Source organism: Capricornis sumatraensis, chromosome 10, assembly GCF_032405125.1.
Source record: "Capricornis sumatraensis isolate serow.1 chromosome 10, serow.2, whole genome shotgun sequence".
In the NCBI taxonomy this organism is placed as follows: Eukaryota; Metazoa; Chordata; class Mammalia; order Artiodactyla; family Bovidae; genus Capricornis; species Capricornis sumatraensis.
This window is the reverse complement of record NC_091078.1, coordinates 30,065,043-30,088,207: the sequence shown is the minus strand read 5'-3', so window position 1 is coordinate 30,088,207 and position 23,165 is coordinate 30,065,043. Positions and strand designations below refer to the sequence as shown.

The 23,165-nt window shown below is 40.1% G+C and overlaps 1 protein-coding gene across 3 annotated transcripts in view; it reads right to left on the bottom strand.

Moving 5' to 3' along the window:
• Positions 1 to 11,212, bottom strand: part of FAM13C (family with sequence similarity 13 member C) — a 137,016-nt gene extending 125,804 nt beyond the window's left edge. For all 3 annotated transcript variants that reach the window (XM_068982561.1, XM_068982564.1, XM_068982562.1), the window contains exons 1-2: positions 11,151 to 11,212; positions 2,380 to 2,436 (exon numbers count right to left, since the gene is read on the bottom strand). In XM_068982561.1, coding sequence (XP_068838662.1) covers positions 2,380 to 2,436; positions 11,151 to 11,212 — 119 coding nt within the window. The remainder of the gene's footprint in view (positions 1 to 2,379; positions 2,437 to 11,150) is intronic.
• Between the last annotated feature and the right edge of the window lie 11,953 nt (positions 11,213 to 23,165).

Sequence of the window (23,165 nt, the reverse complement as noted above, 5' to 3'; positions counted from 1 at the left end):
CAACATTAAGAAAACTAAGATCATGGCATCTGGTCCCATCACTTCATGGGAAATAGATGGGGAAACAGTGGAAACAGTGGCAGATTTTATTTTGGGGGGCTCCAAAATCACTGCAGATGGTGACTGCAACCTTGAAATTAAAAGAAGCTTGCTCCCTGAAAGAAAAGCTATGACCAACCTAGACAACATATTAAAAAGCAGAGCCATTACTTTGCCAGCAAAGGTCTGTCTAGTCAAAGCTATGGTTTTTCCTTAGTCATGTATGGATGTGAGAGTTGGACTACAAAGAAAGCTGAGTGCAGAAGAGTTGATGCTTTTGAACTGTGGTGCTGGAGAAGACTCTTGAGAGTCCCTTGGACTGCAAGGAGATCCAACCAGTCCATTCTAAAGGAAATCAGCCCTGAATATTCATTAGAAGGACTGATGCTAAAGCTGAAACTCCAATACTTTGGCCACCTGATGCAAAGAACTGACTCACTGGAAAAGACCCTGATGCTGGAAAAGATTGAAGGCGGGAGGAGAAGGTGGTGACAGAGGATGATATGGTTGGATGGCATCACCAACTGGATGGACATGAGTTTGAGCAAGCTCCAGGAGTTGGTGATGCACAGGGAAGCCTGGCATGCTGCAATCCACGGGGTTGCAAAGAGTTGGACATGACTGAGCTGAACTAAAATGTTCCTCACTCAAGGAGAATTCTAGAACACTCAAGAATAAGAAAAACTGACTTTTCAAATTTAAAATGACTCTTTTGATAGACTGCTTCCTAAAAATAAAACCTGAATTTTGTTTTTAAGTCATATTTTCAAGGCACCCAAAAGATGTAAATGTCATTCTTGATTTGAAGAACAAGGAAGGTGGGGGTCAGGGGGAAGCACTTTCTCTTATTATACAAATGTAAAACATAAATACAAAAGTCATCTTTATGAATACATTTCCAACCTATTACTGGTTCCTGAGAATCCCCAAAACAGAGTACAGGTAATGTAATTTATGTCACTTCTTATTGCAATCAGCCATAACTGAGAATGAACATGGTGTTCTAAAAAAAACAAGATCCTCCCACTTGTTAGAGATGCATCCAGAGCCACACCACCTCACCTCTGCGGCTCTCATCCATCCATAAGATACTGTGCATCTCTAGCACAGCAGTACAGGTAGTACAGTCTCTGTGAAATGCCTACCAAAGAAAGTTGGCTCCAGACCACAATCCAATAAATGGGGGCTATTGCTACTCTCACATAGGGCCTTAGGTGAATAGCTGTTTGCAGAGAAAAAACTGAAGGCTATTTTTAGTCTTTCCAATGCCTCCAGGATAAAGTCCAAACTCCTTTGCAGGGTACTTAAAACTTTTGTAATCAGGTCTTTGTTTCTCTCTGGAACTTTATTTCTTACCACTCCTAGCCTCCTCAGCTCTCAGGGTTCCTGCCATCCTGAACTGCTTGCTTCAACTTGAATTCTCTCTGCTCTCTGTTGGCTAGCCAGTAATTTGATCCCTCTGCTTGGTAGCATCATAGTTTTTGGCCTTATATTCCACCAAAAAAAAAAAAAAAGGAGTCACGTGTCACATGTAATTTTCTTCAGGAATCCATCCCAGAAACTTCACTGGGCTATTTGGTCCTTTGGGTCTTCTGTTTCCCTGTAGTAAAATAGCACCTAATGTACTGTAGCATCATCACCTATATTCTTGTCTATCTCCTCAAGTGCACTGAGCCCCTGGGAGCAGAGACTGATTTGTTTTTCTACATCCCATATCTGTCGCCACTGGTTTCTGATACACACAAAAAAGTATGAAACAAAGGCCTTCAACAAATGTTCCTTATCCAACAAGTGGACTTTTGTGTCACATATACCAGAGTCCAAATTCTGCCTCATCACAGCTGTGTTATACTGGATGAGATATAATCCCTCTGAGTCTCGGTTTTTCCACCTTGGATGAGGAGGGAAACAACAGCTTCCTTTTGGCTGTTAAGATTAAATAATAAAATGTATGTGAAAGTGCTTGAACACAGCAAACTTGGAAGAGAAATGGTTAACGTTAAGATCTTGCCATCATACCACGAACCCCCTGATGACCAAGACTGCCATGTTTGGTGAATAATTCTAGAACCTCTTCCTTCAAGTCTGTAATGGGAACATTTAAATGCACTAATCAAAGTTTAATTCAGTAGGCATTTACCGAGCATTCTCCATAGAAAAGATACTGTCCTGAGTGCTAAGGGGATATCCAAAAGTGAACAAAACTTCCTTCAAGAGCTGATAACCTTTTAGAAGAAATAGGAGATGAGAACAAATTATTAGAATTCAAAGAGAGTTAAGACACCAGACCAGATGGTTTCTGTCCTTCATAATTAAGAACCAGGCAACGGTGGGTCCTACCTGAGACTGGAGCAATCAGTCTGATCTTCATGCAGAGAGACTGTGTCTTCGTCACACCTGAAGAGAGGAAATAAAACCACATCAGATCCAACTGCCTGCTGAAGCAGAAGAAGCAATATTCTAGAATTATTTGAAGATTAGCACAGGAAACTAAAGAAAGGAACAATCTTTACCACTCTCACCCAAACCAGGGTCAATTCCTCAGATGTCCAACAGGTAATGATACCAATGTTGTCATATCATGTGAGCTTAAATGCTTAGAACCAGAGGTAACACTCCTTTTTCATCCACTGCTCTGTGTCACCTCAACTAACAAGACCTTGGCAACCTAAGTGTTCACAGCCCTTGAGGGACCATCTGACACCAAGACTGGTAGCTTGTTGGCTCAAAAGGGACGCAGCTACGTGCCTCCTGGCATTTCTTCTGCCTCCGGCAGTCCCAAGCCACACCAGCTGCCATCTGGCTTGCTCCACTGGCCTCCAGACTTTCCTGACCTCCTTCCTTTTCACAAAACGTATGAAATAACCTCATGAAAAATTCTTGGCTTTCCCATACTGAAAAATCTCCAGAGCTCTACACTGCCTAAGGGCATCTTGAGGAGGACCGCAGTCTCGCCCCAGTGTATGAGGGAGCCTTTGTTCCTGTTCTCAGCCTTCCCCACCCCATCCCACCCAACCTCACCCCACCCTGCTCCAACCTGGAATGCTTTTTCTATCTTCAACTCCTACTCAGCCCTCACTGCTCAAGCCTTACAAGCTCTGTGAACTTTCCTTGCCAAGTTCATCCACATGCCATGTTCCCACTTTAACCTTAGTACATAAACGTTTACTTTTCATTCTGAGGTTTTAGTAACCATCTAGTTCTTGCCTAGTTATGTAGTTTCTTTGTCCCTCTGAGATCTTTTTAATTAGTTGTTAATTCCATGAAAAGAAACAACCATCGTGTCTTTGTCTAGATATACGGCCACAGTGCCCACAATGCTACCCCAGAGTAGATGCTTCATAAGTATTTGAATCAAATCATTAACCTGGGCCCCTCTGCAAGTCTGTTTCCTGAAATAAGTGTGTGTGCCTAGTCGCTCAATCATGTCCGACTCTTTGTGACCCCAGGGACTGTAGCCTGCCAGGCGCCTTCCTCCAGGCAAGAATACTGGAGTAGGTGGCCATTCCCTTCTCCAGGGAATCTTCCTGACTCAGGGATCAATCCCAAGTATCCTGCTTTGCAGGTGGATTCTTTAGTCTGAGCCACCAGGAAAGGCCTGATATAAGTGAGCAAGCATTTACTGAGCACTGACTGCTTCCAAATACTGCCTTAGGCACTGGAGCTGTGCTTCTCAAACTTTTGGGGATTCAGGACTGACCAGTTGGTTTTCCATTTCCAATCCACCGTGGAGAAATAATTTGGTAAAAATGTCACAGGAATGTCAAATTCTTATAAAGGTTATCAAAAGCATACTCCCTATTTCTGTACTGTTCTTATCTCAGACTAGTTACAATTTGTGAACCCACACTTTGAGCAGCACTACTTTTTCTTTTTTTAGTATAATTGCTTTATAATGTTGTGTTACTTTCTGCTGCACAACTAAGTGAATCAGCTGTGTGCATACATATACCCCCGCCCTCCTGAAGCTCCCTCCGCTCACCTCACAATCCCACGCCTCTACATCATCATGAAATGGTATATGGTCCTTTCCCCCTCCCCCCACCATGTCTTCTGCCTGCCTTGTGCCTGTAAAAAACCTTAATCAAAGAATACATTTGATTAAGTGAGAAATAAGAAAGTGAGAAGTGAGAAATGCTGAAACCAAGGAAAACAGTCTAAGGAGACTAAGAATAAGGTAGTCATTAAGCACAGGCAAGGACCTTTAGTTCTTTCTCAAGAGCTGTACATAATATTCTGAGCCATATCCTGTGAGCTGTCTTACAGATAACAAAACCCCAGGTGGAGGAGTTAACTACAGGATGACCAGGCTGGACCCAGGACTTGAGCTGCCACAATTCTGAGAACTGACCACAAAGAAATGAGAACAAGAGCACCCTGGAACTGAAGATTAACTGTACCTAAAACAACCAAAACCAAAACCATTTAAGGATCTTCCCTGTTTCTCCCCTGATTGGCACTGGCTGCCAACTTATGCTTTTCATGGTGGAATGGAAACCTGCATTTGGCATGAGCTGACGAGCTCCAAAACCAGGTAAGTCCACCAGTGTGCACACAGGCAACATTCCCATTTGTGAGTGCTTGCCAGTTGGTTCTGACTGCTGTTGAGGACTGTTTGTGAGCACTAGTACTATTTGGACATTCTTGCCAGTTGGTTCTGATGTGTGCCTGATGTTGAGAACTGTTTGGGACATGAGGTGCTATTTGGGCATTTTGCCAGTTGGTTCTGACATATGTCTGATGTTGAGGACCGTTTGTGAGCACCAAGTGTCATGTGAGCGTCAAGCGTCATTTTTGGGCATTTTGCCAATTGGTTCTGACATCTGACTACCATTGAGGACCATCTGTTTTGGGACTCCGTAAAGTGTTTGTTTGGGACTCTGTACTGGTCACCTTCAGAGATGCTTATGATGGATCTGTTGTTTGGTGTGGGTGTGTGAGTGTGTATTCCATTTGTGTTGATTGGTATTCTTATTGCGTTATATAAAATGGGAAATTCAGGTTCAATTCATTAAAAAAAATTTTAGTTGTGAGTTTATGACTAAAAAAGAAAGATAATTTTTTTTGGACAATGTATGGCTATAGTATTTTTCAGAATCTGAAGAAGATTAAGATAAAAGCCCTGAAATTCACAAAACTGGTTCTTTTTGCATATGCAGTTAGGGAAAGCTAACTTGATAAAACACTTTTTTCCAGATCCTGAGAAAACAAAAATATGCCTGAGAAAAAGTTTGAGTGACTTTTATCATGTCCTTGAAACACAAACACAGTCCACTTTGCCTGGATCTTCAGCCTTGGGTTAACTATACAAAGGAAAAAAAAGGCTTTAAAACTGAACGCATAATTTGGCTATTCTGGCTATACTCCATAAACTGATTACCTACTTTTGTATTCTTGTAAGACCAAGAGGGCAACTAAAGATGTTTGGGTTTATTAAACATATATGTTGTACTACTGAAGAAAAATTATGCTATTAAAAAATGTATGTTTTTTTGAAGTTATGAAGAATGTTCTTAAGTTTGCAATCAGAAAATGCTGATGTAACATTTCAACCACTTGTTTCTTGGTTTTGTTAAAACTTTCAAGGGTTAAAAATTGTAACTGCTGTTGAGGATGAGTCCTCATATGTAAAAATGACAAGTGAAACATTTTGATATGTAAAGCAAGTAGGATATATTTGTCAACAAAGAGAATGTATAAAGAATGGAGATATTTTTGTTGAGGAAAAATGGTGATAATAATTTTTTCCTATGGTTGTTTGTTTCTGTATGAAGAAATAGAGCACAAATTTGTCTGGATTTAGAAAGTGACAAAAAGTCTGTGAAAAAGGAATTTTGAAAAAAAAATGTGTATGTTGTCAGGATTAAGATTAGACTGACTTTAACTAGGTAAATGAATTTTGTTACTAACAGTAAACTGAGGCAAAGTTGGGTTTTCTGTCAAAAAAGAAAAATTTCTTCTAGAATATTCGACTGATTTTGGTAACAGAGACTTCTAATGGAAAGTAATTGTTTTATTTCTAATCATACTTTCAACTCCAATGTTCAGGATGGAAAAATTCTCCAATAAGTTGTCACCAAGTATAGCTGCTCATGATGTTTAGCACTGCTGGCTGTAAGTGTACTGCTTAAAGCACGTGTCCATTGTTTGTCTGACAATTGGGTATGAATGATAAAATGTATGGCCTGTAGAGCATTTCCCTATTAACCTCTGAGCCTGTTCATGATATCTGATTAGTTTTCCCCCCGAAGTGGACAACTAGGCAAACATATAAATAAAAAAAAGAGGCCAAGCACTGAGGAACATGGATGTACCCAAAGCATGCAAACGAACCACTCTAGCAACCGTGGATCAATTTCCTTGCTTTTCCTTTTTTTTTAATTTTTGAAGTCTCAAAACCCACACTGTCCATCTCATGGAAAACAATAATTCCTAAATGCTGTCTTGTTCTCCACTATTTGACACATCTGCTTTAATAGATCATCTAAACTTTGTAATGTGAATTAAAATGTTTCCCAATAAAAGCAACCTAGCTAAGTAGAAAAATTAATGAAGAAGAAAAATCTAGAATTGTTGCTTCCAAAGAACTAGGGTTCAAACAAAGGTTCAACCTTTGAGCTCAACAATACCTATTGTTTAAGACTTTGGCAAGAACTTTTTTTTCATCCCCCTCATTTGATTTATTAATCTTTCTTCTCAAAGCACAATTAGTTAAAAATGGAAACTCAGCACCAGAACATACAAAGTTGCAGATGCTTTCTGAAGTAGGAGGCTAGACCTAATTAGCTGATCAGAGTTTAAGGACTATGAACAACTCCAGCCATCACCCAAGAAAACACAATTTCTAGCTTGCAGATATGGCAATGAGATAGATCTTTCTATGGCTTCCAGGGCACACATACACAAGCTCTTTAAGTTCAATTGGGTTTTCCATGGCTTCTGTGAAGATCATCAAGTTCTATTCAATTAACATCTTCTTTCTGATTTTTCTGTTGAGTCCTTGCCCCAGAGCCCCCAGCAAATGCACAATACTGGCTCAATTATAAAACTAGATTTCACAGTGGGAACCCATACCCAGATATCCCAACTCTGGGGGAAAAAAAAATCGACTCGGATCAACTGCCCAACTGGTCCTGAGCATGAGATTCTCTTCCTACACATTATTCTGATAAAAGAATTTAAAGACCAATCTCTTTAATGATCTTCGTAAATATTAAGCTGACCATCTTCTAGTACAATGTTTTTCAAACTATAAATTGTGACCTATTATACGGGGTTAATAATTACAGGGTCCTGAAATTAAACAACAGCTATCAGCATTTTGTTTTTATTATTGGTAGAGAAACAGAATAGAAAAAAAAAAATGTCAGTATAGTGAGGGCTAAGTGTTATTTCACGAAACTTGTTCAAAGAAATCATGTATGTATGTGTGTGCTGGATTGCAATATAAAATGTTTTTCTTAGTGCTGTTCACAGTAAAAATGTAAAGACACCTCTATCAAATGATTTCCTTTGAGGTTCTCATCAACTAGATTCTAAGTCCAGGAATTTTTAATTTGTGGTTGCCCAGATAATACATGAATAATTTGTCCTTGCCATCATTTTCCTGTGAAGTGCTCAAGGTGGTTAGTTATCTCTCTACTTGGATTTTTCCTTCCTCTATCAACCACAAACAAGAAAAGTTAAAAGGTACTTTCCAGTTCATCTTCTCTTTCGTATCATCTCAATTAAGCCTGACAATGGTGTGAGGTAAGCATCACCTTCACCCAGTGGCTAAGGGATTTCCCAGGATTCCAAAGCATAAAGTAGTGATGCCTGCGGGGCTTCTGCTTCACACTAAGCCCATCGAATAGTCCCTTCAAATGTTTCCAGAGGCTCAAGAGAGAGAGAAAGATTTGTTTTTTAGAATAATGGTGGAGAAAGAAATACCCATAAGTCTCTTTTTTGACTTGGGGTAAATTAAGTACAGAGGTCTCAGATTGGTGATGCGATAAAATGTAGCTGTACTCAAAAGGGGACTGCCATATTCCATGCAGTATCGTGTTCCTTGAAGGCAGAGTTGCAGAGGAACAGCCTGCAATCCTGTGGGATTTCTCAAAGTGTGCCCCCAGAACCATTTGCGTTGGCACCACCTGGAGTCTCTGAGTAAGATGGCAAGCTGCACTATATTCAATTTCCTCGGATCAACCATAATAGAAAAGAATATAAAAAAGAATGTATATACTTGTATAACTGAGTCACTTCGCTGTACAGCGAAAATTAACACAACAGTGTAAATCAACTATACTTCAATTTTTGAAATAAATTAATTTTTTAAAAATGGAAAAATACAGCAAGTTCCAGCTTCATCCTCACTGCTAGCCCCACTAAATCGACTCTCGGAGGGTAGGGCCAAGGAATGTGAGTTTTCAAACTAGATTGCTTTTCCCCCACATAACCAGTATGCTTCTAAAATGTTCAATGCTGACCTAAAGGTTTACAAAACCCAGACCAGCATTTGGCTGACTCCAACACGATCACCCATCTCTAGGTTTCCACTTGAGAATAAAGCCTGGGAACTCTGGATTTTTCACAAGCCCCTAACCCCTTCCCCAAATAATACTGACAGTCCTTTGGTTTTGAGAATTACTGCTTTGGATGATAACTAATTTGCCACAGAATTCATTGCTGGATATGCTTCATTTCAAGTAACGAGTTAGCCAGGGCAACATAGGAAATGACCACGGAAAAATAACAGATGAGAGGGTACACAGATAGAGAACCAAGGCCAAGGCCATTCTGACCTTGGAAGAATCTGGGTAGGAAAAAGAAACTGAACTGGGCCACATTTGCACAGACAGGGACAGCAAGGCATGGGAAAAATTAAGAAGAGAATAAAATGTGTCCTTGAGTCCCTCCCAATTCCACTCCCTTTGACTCTTAAAAGATACCCAGCTGGCCAAGCAGAACCCTGTTAGGTTAGACTAGCTGATAACATAATTTATATTAAAATATTAATGACAATTTGAATCCACCTCCCAGGGACACAGACTTTTTAAATTTCCATTTTAATAAGGGTCACCACCAGAGTTCTTCATCCAAAAAATAAAAATCTCTAGGTAGAATTTCAGGCAGTAGAAAAGATAAGTTTGTGTGGGTGGGTAGGAGGAAGTAGGTGTAGGGTGGAGATAGGAGAAAGGCGATGTTTTCTTTTATCCAGACCGTAGAATAGAGGCAAGTGCTGTATGCCAAGACCAGACCTGAACATTTATGAATCACCTGCTACTTCTATCTCAGTATAGCACATTCTGATCCTGCTGGCTTTGGGGTCATGCCTAAAGAACCAAGGAAAACTGAGAGGAGAAAATACTATATTAGACATTGACTAGTTATAAATGGCCCTAGACTGTACTGTTACACCTATGAAGGCTTGGTATGCTTCAAATATGCCCCTCAGATTTTTAGATTAGCCAGATGGCATCCCAATTGTCACTCAGTGCCTTTTAAAATAAATCACTGTCACTTCTCTGAAAACAACAACAAGGTCTTATGCAATCAGAACTCCTTGGGGACTGTCCAAAGACAAGGTACCAGACTTTCCCCAGCATTTAACTAAAACCAATTTTAAAACAATGTCCAGGTGAAATCTAAAACTAAGGAACTCCATTTTGAAGCTGCTATGCCAATGGCTGACTTTGGGGATTCAGCCACACCAGGTCCTGAGAGTCGGGCCCAGGAAGCTTGTGGTGCTGTATGCATAGCAAAAGGAAGAAAGCAATACCCGTGTATCCAAACCAGCGAGCCACAGCCTCATCTGTGGCCTGCACCTCTCCCCACTCTAAGGCTTTTAGGAAAGCAAAGTTATAGCACCGTTACCAAGCAAGTTCATTAACAGGAAGAAGGTTTCAATGAGTGTTTTACACTGGATCTTCTAAAATCAACCCTGGATCTTTTTCTAAGTAACTCCACTTAAGACAGCCCAAAGCTCAACTCTAAGAGAGTAGCATCCAGAGAAACAAAAGAATATAAAAATCAAGAGGGCCTGGGAAGCCCTATAGTCCTCCATTACCAAGTCATTGATACAGTGACTTGAATCTCATATCATTTATTTGCCTGTTAGGGAACTTTAGCAAATAGTTCCCAAGCTACTGGGACTTCTGTATCAAATTTGCAGCGTTTTTTAAATGTAGTTGAGCATATAACCATATACACCTCTTTTTCCTGAAAAACTATTTAGAGTAACTTCTATCGTAAGGTCCCAGAAGTAAACACCATGAGTTAGCCTAGAGAAAGACTGCTAAATAAAGCGTAGATATTTCATACATATATGTATATATGTAAATTCCATATCAGTTACATATAGTATTAGTGTAATATACTACCCATTAATTTTTAACATATACATATAATACAGTATTAGAAAAACATTAAGGAAAGGATGACAAGAATTAAAAGCATAAACTCTAAATATCTAATAAAAAATACCATGCATGCTGGTCTTGAGTAAAATATTTACACTCCTCCATTCCATGTTTGAATGGTATTAGTTGTCCCAATCAAAAGCTTAAGCCATAGGAGTAGATAACAGTCCTACGATAGCCAGATCTCTGAGGGCAGCAGACAAAATTGACAAAGGGCATGCAAGAAAAGTTTACTGTCTTAAAAGTCTGTAGAAAGGAGAGGGTGAGGCTAAGTTTAGCCTATTTATCACATGCTGGAATTCAACTCGAGTCATTTCACATCCATCTCCTACTTGCTGTAAATGTACACAGCGTGCTCATGAAAACAGACACCAGTGTTGGCAAAACACAACAAAGCTTCCTTGCTGACATGTCAACGAGATTTATTTTTCAAAAATCTGAACTCCAAGAACACAAATATGGGAGCACTGTGCTCCCGTAAGCCATCAGTTTGCTTTAATAGCTCTCCCATAGTTGCTAAAAGGCTGATTTCAACCTGTAAAGATTTCTGGGCCCCACCAGCCCCCACGTCTCCCGGTCTTCACAGCCCCAGATTACAGGAGACAATGCATCTAGTACCCAGAGCAGCTGGGGACGGGGGAGGATACCTTCACGTTAGTTGCTTCCTGAGAAAGGCATGCAAATCTTATTGTATTGACAAGAATCACTTACTCTGTTACAGCGGTGCTGCTGAAGGAATTATCCTGAAGGCTGAAACAGAAACAAGAAAACATCAGCCAAGTCCGGCCGGGGAGCCGTCTCCCTGGTTGCTCTCCGGGAGTTAGAGCACACACACAAACATGGCATTGCAAGGCCAGTCTCAGGGCTCGCCCGGCACGCTCGCTCTACCTTGGGCTGCTGTCTGCACATGCTCGTAACAACACCCCCAGCAGGGGCCCAGCCGCACGGGCGAACCACAAAGCCCGTCAGCCCGCGAGGCTGCGGGGACAGAGCTGGGCGGGGCGCGGCAGGCAGCCGCACCCGGGACCCCCGCGAGGAGCACCTGGAGCGCTTCTCCGGGACCTCAATCTCGCCAGCCCAGCGCCGCCTTTAATCCAGGCCTCCCGGTGCCGGCCACCCCCTGGAAAGCCCGACTGTTTCTACCCAGGTGCTGAAATCTCCGGGGGACTTGCTTTCTTCTAGACGTCTCCTACCAGTTTTACAAGAGCTACCCCCTCTAGGGATGGAGGCTCGCAGAGATGCACAGATCGTTCAGAAAAAGCTGGAAGGGAACCAGAAGGGGGAGGGGATCATAACTGCTGTTTTTGGTGTCTTATGTTTATTGCCCAGGAAGAAAAAGAAGAGCCCTGAAAGAGGGCTGGTAGCATTACACCAGTCAGTCTGCACTCCCGTTATTTCAGTCCCCAAGAGGAAGCGCCCAGCCCAGGACCTCAAAGCTCTGAATGAACCAACTCAAGGAGAGGGGAGAATTTATTCCAGGCATTAGCTGATGACTGGGGGGAACGTGCGCGGAGTGGGGCTTGCTCTGCCCAGAGCAGCTGGCCCAAGCTCCACTCCCAACCAGTTTTATAAAAGATGAGAGATCGAATCCACTTGTGCTACCCACTTTAAATGAAGGCAGCCCTACTGGGGGAAGGGAAGGCTGTCAGCCTCCCAGTTGCCTCATTCCCCAGGAGATGTCTGTCCTGTCCTCTTTTCATTGTTAATTTCTCCTGCCTGGTTGACCTTGATGTGGAGTGAACAGTCACCTGGGAAAGATGCTTATTTTGAGTGAGAAGATCCTCATTCCCTTCTTTAATCTCTTCACTCTCTGAAGCCACTGAGATGATAGTTTTTAGTCTAAATTATATAAGACAATGAGTTAAACAACAACAAAAAAATCAAAATTTAATTTTCAGATTATTAGAAAAATTATTCAAAACTTGGTTATAAAGGGAAAGAGCAAGATCTTTCAGTGTCACACCAAGACAGTGCTTCACAGGTCCACCCAAGGACTGCTTAATTCTCTACAAAAATGGACTGTGTTTAACTTGCTAGTCACTCTTGGTTAGATTCCGGACACTACAGAGCTACGTGCTAGCATTGCACATTTTGTCTGATCTGTCCAGAAGAAAACCTCAGCATTTATGGTTTTATTGCATTATGCAACTTGAACCAATTTTGTATCTAACCTAACAGTCTTATAACATTAATAACATTCTTTCTAAATGCCTGTACATATTCAGATCCTCAAAACACTCTTGGAACCAAGAGCATCACTGTCTTACGCGTATGTGTGTGTTTGGTCGCTCAGTTGTGTCCAACTCTTTGTGACCCCATAGACTGCAACCTGCCAGGCTCCTCAGTTCATGGGGATTCTCCAGGCAAGAATACTGGAGTGGGTTGCCATTTCCTTCTCCATCATCTTATAGACACCCTCATTAAAAAGTTAATAGATCTCTGTTACCTGCCTATATTTGTATGAAAGTCATATCTTTAACTTTCAAAGACATACTCTGAAAAATCGAAATTGAGTTTTCAAAGAACAACAGGTTTCATAAGGTCCTTTGTGATTTTTCTTATCCCCTCTCTAAATATTTTGAAAAGTAACTGAATAAAAGCCTAATACAGGTTATTTCTTGAAAATACTTCAGGTTTGGTTCCAGACCATCACAATAAAGCAAATGTTGTGACAAAGCTCATCACAGGAATTTTCTGGTTTCCCAGTATATATAAAAGTTGTGTTTACACTACACTATTAATCCATTACGTAAACAATAGAATTAGGTCTGAAAAAAAAGTATATACCTTAATTTTAAAATATTTTATTGCTAAAAAATACTAACCTCATCTGAACTTTTAACAACCTGTGATCTTTTTTGGCTGATGGAGGGAGGTTCTTGCCTCAATATTGATGACTGCTTACTGGTCAGGGTGGTAGTTATCTGAAGGCTGGAGTGACTGTGATCATTTCTTAAAATAAGACAATGAAGTCGGCCACGTCAGCCCATCAATTTATGCTTCCATTCATGAATGATTTCTCTGGAACATGAAATGCTATTTGATACCGTTCTCTTCACAGCAGACCTTCAGTTCTCTCAAATCCTGTCACTGCTTTATCAACCAAGTTTGTATCGTGTTCTAAATCTTTTGCTGTCTTTTCAATAACCCTCACAGCAAATCTTTGCCAGGAGTAGATTTTATCTCAAGAAATCACTTTATTATCCACAAGAAGCAACACATTCGTTGATGTTGTTTCATGAAACTGCAGCAATTCAGTCACATCTTCAAGCTCCACTTCTAATTCTATTTCTCTTGCTATTTCCATGACATCTTCAGTTACTTCCTCCCCAGAAGTCTTTCACCCCTCACAGTCATCCATGAGGGTCAAAATCAACTTCTTCTAAACAGCTGTTAATGTTGATATTTTGATCTCTTTTCATGAACCACAAATGTTCTTAATGGTATCTAGAATGGTGAATTCTTTCCAGAAGGTTTTCAATTTACTTTGCCCAGAGATGTTAGAGGAATTACAACCTAGGGTAGTTACAGCCTTACAAAATGTATTTCTTAGATAGTAAGACTTGAAAGTTTAAATTACTCCTTGATTCATGGGCTGCAGAATGGATGCTGTGTTTCAGTTTCCTTCAAGAACATTTTATTTGTATTTACAACTTGACTGTGTGGCACAGGAGTCCTAGCTTTCACATGCTCTTCTAAGTTTAATCATTTTTAGTTTTAGGTGCTAGGAAGAGATGTGCAATTCTTCCTTTCACTTGAATACTTAGAGGCAACTGTAGAGTTGTTAATTGGACTAATTTCAGTATCTTTGTGCCTCAGAGAATAGAGAGGCCTAAGGAAAGGGAGACAGGGAATGGCCAATTGGTGGAACAGTCAGAACACAGAGACCGTTTATCAGTTAAGGTCTCATCTTATATGGACTCGGTTTGTGGTACCCCCAAAACAATTATAATAGTAACATCCAAGAGCACTAATCACAGATCATCATAACAAATATAATAATAAAGAAAATGTTTGATATATTATGAGAATTATCAAAATATGACACAGAGACACAAGATGAGCCAATGCTGTTTGAAAAATAGTGCCAAAGACTTACCTGAATCATAAAGATCAGAGCAGAAATAAATAAACTAGAGACAAAGAAAACAATAGCAGAGATCAATGAAAATAAAAGCTGGTTCTTTTTAGAAGCTATAAAACACTGATTAGCTTTTAGCCAGACCCATCAAGAAAAAAAGGAAGAAGACCAATAAATTTAGAAATGATGAAATCACAACTAACACCACAGAAATATAAAGGATCGTAAGAGACCACTACAGGCAATCATACACCAATAACATGGACAACCTAGAAGAAACGCACAAATTCTGAGCAAGGTAAACAACCTAAGATGGAACCAGAGAGAAATAGAAAATATCAACAAATCAATCACAAGGACTGAAATTGAAACTGTGATTGAAAAACTTCCAACAAACAAAAGTCCAGGACCAATTGCCTTCACAGGCAAATTCTATCAAACCTTTGAGGAGAGTTAGCACCTATCCTTCTGAAATGCCTTCAATGAATTGCAAAGGAAGGAATATCCCCAAGCTCATTTTACAAGGCCACCATCACCCTGATACCAAACCAGGCAAAGATATCACACAAAAAGAGAAAATTACAGGCCAATATCACTGATGAACATAGACACAAGACACAAGAATCCTCAACAAAAGGCTTGACACAGGGTTGCCAGAAACCTTCAAATTGTTTAAAAAAAAAAAACAAAAAACACCACCTTATTATCTGCAAAGAACAATAAACAGAAGCACATTAAAATGAGGTCTTAGATCTGAAATTTATGAGCTAAAGTAAGTTTAGAAATATTCATCACTTGAATGATTTAATATACAGTATGTATACATTCCTAAGCCTCTTATGATTTACATTCCAGAGTGTCAGCCATGGCCTCTTCACTATATATATGTATGCATTATTTATTCATCACAAAACAAAGCTTATTCTTTCTGTCTTATTGAGAATGATATAGGTAAGTTTATATTCAGGATTCTTGGCTTTAAAAGTTCAAAGATTGCCAGTTTTCAGAAACCTTATTCATTGTCTATGGGGCTGACTCCAAATGTTCTAATGCAGGGAAAGATCCTGTTTTTCTCATTTAAGCATCCTTAGTGATCCATTGTGGAGAAGGAAGTGGCAACCCACTCCAGTGTTCTTGCCTGGAGAATCCCAGGGACAGAGGAGCCTGGTGGGCTGCTGTCTATGGGGTTGCACAGAGTCAGACATGACTGAAGCGACTTAGCAGCAGTAGCAGCAGCGGCAGCAGTGATCCATCAGAATGGAAAAATATACTGCTTTCAACTTTGAAAAGAACTTCACCAAGTATATGAAATAATGTGGGCCCTTTGAAAACAACATGAAATATCAATTGTATAAAACATATGTAAGTATTCAATAATGTCTATGGAAAAGAAATAAGCATTTTCAGCAGTTCCATGAATAGTACGAACTAAAATTGGATTTTAGGTTGTGCTCTCATTCAGTGAAAGAATTTGATGATATAGTTGATCATGGTTTAAAAAAAGTCAAAGAAAAAAAAACTTGTTTTAGGAAGCATGTAAAAAAATCAGCCATTTTTATTTTTAACCAGTTCTAACATTATTTATTTGCATTTTCAATCAGGTTTAAAGGTTATGTTTATAGTATCTGAGGCTTTGCTTTGTTCTGATATTTTGTATTATTCAACTTGAAGTAAGAAAATAGTGATGACTATTCATACTACACTGATTATTTTGGAGACACTAACTGACTAAAAATATAGTAGTTCAAGGTGAGTTTAAAAAGAGAAGCAGAAAGCCTAGAGTCCTGGAGTTCTAGATCAGTGTTTCCCAAAATGTCCTCAGTGGAATTCTAGTCTCCCAGATGGTCTAAGGAAAGAAAAAAAAGAAAGTTATATGATCAAATATAAGTTTTTGAAAAGGATGTATAACTTCACAATGCATATTGGTCAGGAAAGCATTTTGTTGTTTCTCAACCAACATTTCTCAAACTTAATGAAGACTAAACTGTTTTTTGTTAAATACATTACCTATTAACATCATGTTGATCTAAGAATTCTGAGGAAGAATTTCCTAAGTATGTCAGGGGAAAAAATGAAAAATATATTAACCAGTATTATTATTAACTGAGCAAATGAATGAATCAACAAATGATGCCACATGATTGTCACTATTTCATAGCTGTGAACAAGCTGGACATAGTCCCTGTCACCCTGTCATGTTTTAGAGTAATTCTGTAGTATGTACACATATATGATGTATAGTGTACACTGTATGTACAACCCTATTTGTACAATATAAGTAGACTAAAGGGAAAGTGAAGAAACTGGATTTGAATTTGTTTATTTAGAGGCAATGGCACCCCACTCCAGCACTCTTGCCTGGGAAATCCCATGGACGGAGGAGCCTGGTAGGCTGCAGTCCATGGGATTGCTAAGAGTCGGACACAACTGAGTGACTTCACTTTCACTTTTCACTTTCATGCATTGGAGAAGGAAATGGCAACCCACTCCAGTGTTCTTGCCTGGAGAATTCCAGGGACAGAGGAGCCTGGTGGGCTTCCGTGTATGGGGTTGCACAGAGTCGGACACGACTGATGCGACTTAGCAGCAGTAGCAGCAGCATTTACATATAGACATTTCAATGTTTTACCTTTTCTATCAGTGCTCTTAGAATCAACATCTGAACTTCAGACTAAATAACAATAGTCTTTATTACAATTGAAAATAAGTTTATTCTGACATATTGACTTGGCTATATACAAAATACAAAGCAATAAATAGTGGTCAAGAAAGAAATTTCTAGAGTTGCCAGGATTCAAGACCCACCAGTTAGTAGAAGTTTGAACTCGGACAACCACTCCATGCCTCAGTTTTCTCAACTGTAAAACTGGAGGTAATAACGACTTACCTCATGACTTTTAATGGAGACAAAATGACATAGCTGAAAAGGACACACAAAGGTCAACAAATGTTCTCATTATAATTATTATTATTATTATTATAAGACTATATTAACATAAAGTTAATGATTTCAGGAGTATGGGACAGGATGAACAAACTGCTGTGCTTGGGTAGAAGGTTCAGGGTTTACATAGTATTTTTTAAGAACAATAAAAATGAAAACTTTACTAAATGTAGATGGGTTGCTCTTAAAAATGAAATGAGCTCCATCCAGAACGGCTTTGTGCTCACTTTATAGATCTTTGAAGTAAAATACTCACATATCCCTAGAGGAACATTCAATTCTGAGAAATCACTTTCTGCAAGACCCTGCGGCAAGGAGCCAAGATCTTCACAATGCCAGGAAGTCAACAGAGGCCTGCTCTCCTGGCCTGTACACAGTGACTTGCAGCTTCCTGCCAGGACCCTGGGGAGTGATCAGGCTTCTCTGTGGAAAAAGAGGACTCTTGCCTGAAAAGATAATGTTCCATAAAGAAGTCTCTCCCTGATTCTCTGTCCTCTTGCCCTTTCTCTCACCAGTTCCAATACCTGACGTTACTAACCAGGCCTCACGACCTGAGTGGTATCCTCCTGAAGATTCAAAGATGCCCAGGGAAGCAAAGTGGAGATAACAAATACAAACTGATTACAGCCAGCTTATTTAAATATCCCCTCCCCCAATTAATGCTAGTCCAACTTTGTCTGAGAATCTCTTTCTGATCCATCTGACAACAAAATATACATATAATGTAAATTGATACCTTATCAAAAGTTTAATCTTGGCAGAAGATTCAGGATTTCACGAACTCAGTAAAAGATGATGGAGACTGGCTTGAATTACATTCAAAACCAATGATAAATGCTGCTGCTGCTGCTGCTGCTGCTAAGTCGCTTCAGTCGTGTCTGACTCTGTGCAGCCCCATAGACGGCAGCCCACCAGGCTCCCCAGTCCCTGGGATTCTTCAGGCAAGAACACTGGAGTGGGTTGCCATTTCCTTTTCCAATGCATGAAAGTGGAAAGTGAAAGTGAAGCTGCTCAGTCCTGTTGGACTCTTCGAGACACCATGGACTGTAGCCTACCAGGCTCCTCCGTCCATGGATTTTCCAGGCACGAGTACTGGAGTGCGTTGCCATTTCCTTCTCCAACGATAAATGAGGTTTTAGCAATAACGACTAAAGAATAAAAATTTGACAAGGATGGTAACATGTAAATATTGAAGGGAATGAGATAAACATCGAAGGATTAATAGTGTTTCTTGGAAAAATTTATGAAGCCCTTAATTAATTTTGTAAACGTTACTTTTCTAGGATGTGAAGTGAAAGTGAACATTAGATGACCTATTAAAATTTTTGCAGAAAAATTACACACACACATACATAAATGTATCTATCACCTCCAATGGGCATAATTTATTCTTTACTATTTCTAAGAATTAGCTCACTATTATAAATTATATTCCTAATATAAGCTAAGAACATATTTATAATATATTTACTGTTTACCTATGACCTACCAGGCCATATGCACCCTGGCTCTGAGACAACTTGAAACTTAGCTTCCATCAGAGTGGTCTCTCTGCACTTATCATAACAGGTGAACTTGGTCCCTCCCTTGGCCCTTTGCACTCGTTATTCCCTTTGCTGGGAAAACCACCCCCAGATCTGCTCAAATATGCTTCCTTGGGAAAAACATCCCTGACCAAACTTCCAAAATTAGCAGCTCCCATCACTTCATTCTGTCTTTTCTTCATAGGACCTGTCACTACTTGACATTTAATATTTGTTTATTTGTGTTATAATTGCCTCTTCTACTAGAATGGAGGCTCTTTGAAAACAAAGATTTCTGAGTCTTATTCACTGCTGTATCCCCAGGGCTGAAATTAGTGTCTACCAGGGTAGATACCCAGTAAATATTTGAGAAATAGAATGAAAGAGTGATTATTCAGTTCTATTTTCTTTTTCAAGGTAAAGCTCTATTCATCCCTCATTTTTCTATTCACTCTGAAATGTCAGCTCCTGTTTTAAGTGACTCATCTTAAGTGGGCTTTTTCCAAGACAAATTACCTGCAGGTAATGAGGCTTTCCTGTTTTAGACATTCCTTCCCTCCCTTTGCAGGGATAACAAACAGACGTCATGCTGTTAGGCCACCATGGCTGATGGTACTAGCTTCCCAGAACATTGTTTCTGAGGTGTGGTCCCAGTCCAGCCAGAAAGAGCACTGGAGAATTGATCAATCATCAGTGTTTTCTAGGGGACAAGATGGGGTCATGTTAGTAGAATTATTGATTTAGAAAACCTTATTAAAACAAAAATTTTCCTGGGGAAAAACACATTTTGTTATTAGCACCTTAGCTTCAATTTTCAAATGACCAAATATATCCTTCCTATTGACAGGATTCTTAAGAACCTCAGGGGCTAAGTGGTCTAATTTTTTTTTAATATCTAAACATGTACCAGGACAACCCTCCAACTGCTGTCTGAAGCCTTCAGGAACAAGAAATTTTCAACTCACCAACTCCTTTATTGGACTCCTTTAATTCTTAAAAAAAAAAAAAAAGTTTCCACTTAAGCTCTCCCCTGTTTGTTACTTTCACACATGACTGAAAGCCCCTAAAAACTAATCTCCTTGGTCTTCTGGTCTCCTGGCCAAATTTTCCCCTTTTCTTCAGTACATTCTCTTATGACGTGATTTAGAATTCCTTCATCATCTTTCTGAGTTGTTGTAGCACTGGATAAATTGTGAAAATGTCTTCAAAAAGTGCACCTGCTACCCTGGACATGTTATGACCTCAGGCATGGTTTGTTCAGTGAAGAGTGAAATGGGATTTGCACGTCCTTCTTTTTAACATTACACTCTTTGTGCGTGGCCCAAGACCACTGTGAGTGGCTCTAGCAGTTACATCACACCATGGCCCCAAATTACTGAAGTCAACTGCTAGTCCAGATACACTTCCATGTCTTCCTAAAGGAGAGCAATGGGTATATGGAACTCAAGTCACAGCATGGCATACATTCCTATGCAATTCTATGTGTCTGAGGTGATACTGTATACAATTAAATTCAACCTTTCAGATCTTTTGAGAATATTTACTTTTAGCAAAAATTATGTTGACTATCTCTTCCAGTGTCACAGAATCAATTTGTTGTAGATAGAGTCCTTCCAAAAACTGGAGCATACCATAAATATTGTTGTTATTGTTCAGCTGCTAAGTCATGTCCAACTCTTTGTAACCCCACGGTCTGCAGCACACCGTGCTTCCCTGTCCTTCACTATTTCCCAGAGATTGCTCAAATTCATGTCCAATGAGTTGGTGATGCTATCTAACCATCTCCACCTCTGCTGCCCCCTTCTCTTTTGCCTTCAGTCTTTCATAGAATCAAGGTCTTTTCCAATGAGTTGACTCTTTGCATCAGGCGGCCAAAGTATTAGAGCTTCAGCTTCAGCAACAATCCTTCCAATGATGCTCAGGGTTAATTTCCTTTAGGATTGACTGGCTTGAACTCCTTGCAGTCCAAGGGACTCTCAGGAGTCTTCTCCAGCACCACAATTAGAAAACATCAATTCTTCAGCATCCAACCTTCCTTATGGTCCAATTCTCACAACTGTACGTGACTACTAGAAAAGCCATAGCTTTGACTACAATAAATATACTTTTATTCAACTTGTAAGTTTTTCCTTTTTATAAATCAGGATGAATATATTAAATAATTCTTTAATATAGTAAAACTCAGAGTATTTGAAATTATGTTCCTTTGAGAAACCTGTATGCAGGTCAGGAAGCAACAGTTAGAACTGGACATGGAACAACAGACTGGTTCCAAATAGGAAAAGGAGTACCTCAAGGCTGTATATTGTCACCCTGCTTATTTAACTTATATGCAGAGTACATCATGAGAAACAATGGGCTGGAGGAAGCACAAGCTAGAATCAAGATTGCTGGGAGAAATATCAATAACCTCAGATATGCAGATGACAACACCCTTATGGTAGAAAGTGAAGAAGAACTAAAGAGCCTCTTGATGAAAGTGAAAGAGGAGAGTGAAAAAGTTGGCTTAAACTGAACATTCAGAAAACTAAGATCATGGCATCTGGTCCCATCACTTCGTGGCAAATAGATGGGGAAACAGTGGAAACAGTGGCTGACTTTATTTTGGGGGGCTCCAAAATCACTGCAGATGGTGATTGCAGCCATGAAATTAAAAGACGCTTCCTCCTTGGAAGGAAAGTTATGACCAATCTAGGTAGCATATCCAAAAGCAGAGACATCACTTTGCCAACAAAGGTCCATCTAGTCAAGGCTATGGATTTTCCAGTGGTCATGTATGGATGTGAGAGTTGGACTGTGAAGAAAGCTGAGCACCAAAGAATTGATGCTTTTGAACTGTGGTGTTGGAGAAGACTTGAGAGTCCCTTGGACTGCCAGGTGATCCAACCAGTCCATCCTAAATGAGATCAGTCCTGGGTGTTCATTGGAAGGACTGATGTTGAAGCTGAAACTGCAATACTTTGGCCACCTGATGCGAAGAGCTGACTCATTTGAAAAGACCCTGATGCTGGGAAAGACTGATGGCAGGAGGAGAAGGGGACAACCAAGGATGAGATGGCTGGATGCCATCACTGACTTAATGGACATGGGTTTGGGTGGACTCTGGGAGTTGGTGATGGACAGGGAAGCCTGGTGTGCTGCGGTTCATGGGGTCGCAAAGAATCGGCCATGACTGAGCGACTGAACTGAACTGAATAGGTAGTAGGTAGGCAGAGAAGAAATGAGAAAAAGGACTTGGGCCCAATATTTGGGGTGCTACTAGGGTGACAGAAAAGTGAGGGCCATGCCTACTAGGCCGCAGCTGGAAGTCATAAAGTGACTCAAGTTGGGAATGGCAATTCCCCCCTCTCCATACCTTGCTCCTTCCAGGAAAGTGGTATAGCTAAAACTCTAGTTAAACACAGATAGCAATTTAATGAGTCATCCCACTAAAGGACAGCCGCACACTTTCATGGGTTCCTGTAACAGAACACATCTCAGATACCTGGGGCCCACTCAGCAAAACTTCCTTTGTTCTATGAAGGAGAAAGGGTATTTTTCTCCCCATAATTCCTCCTACACCTTCGAAGAGAAATTTCTAAGTTTTTCTTTCTCCTCCCACAGTTCCATTTAACTACTCACTTTTAACTCTCAGTAAAATCCTCCTCCTTTGTACATGCTCTCTGAGCTTTGGCCTATGTAAATCTGCTCACATTTTCACTGGTAATCTCCGTATATAAATGCCTTTGCTCACCACACGACATTCTGTGCCTCTTTAAAATTCTCAACCTAGGTGATTCTGGTTATCTATGGTTTTAATGGATTTTAAAAACTTTTTTTTTTTTTTGCTCATAATTTTGAGGGTCAGGAATTCCAAAAGAATTCAGCTGGGCAGTTCTGATCCATGTGGTGTCAGCTGGGGCAGGTGGCACGGGAGGACCATTATCCAAACTGTCTTCTTTACAGAGAGACAACAACTCAACGTCTCCCCACAGCGTCTCTTCCTTCAGGGCCTTGGCACATGGCTTGAACTTCTCACAGTATTGTGGTCTCAGGGTAATCTATCTTCTTAATGATGGCTGACCTCCAAGAGACCAAGGTAGAAGCTTCCTGTCCACTGAAAGGCTTGCCCAGAACTGGTATAACATCTCTTCTGCCATACTCTGTCACTCAAAGCAGGTATGAGTCAGCTCAGATTC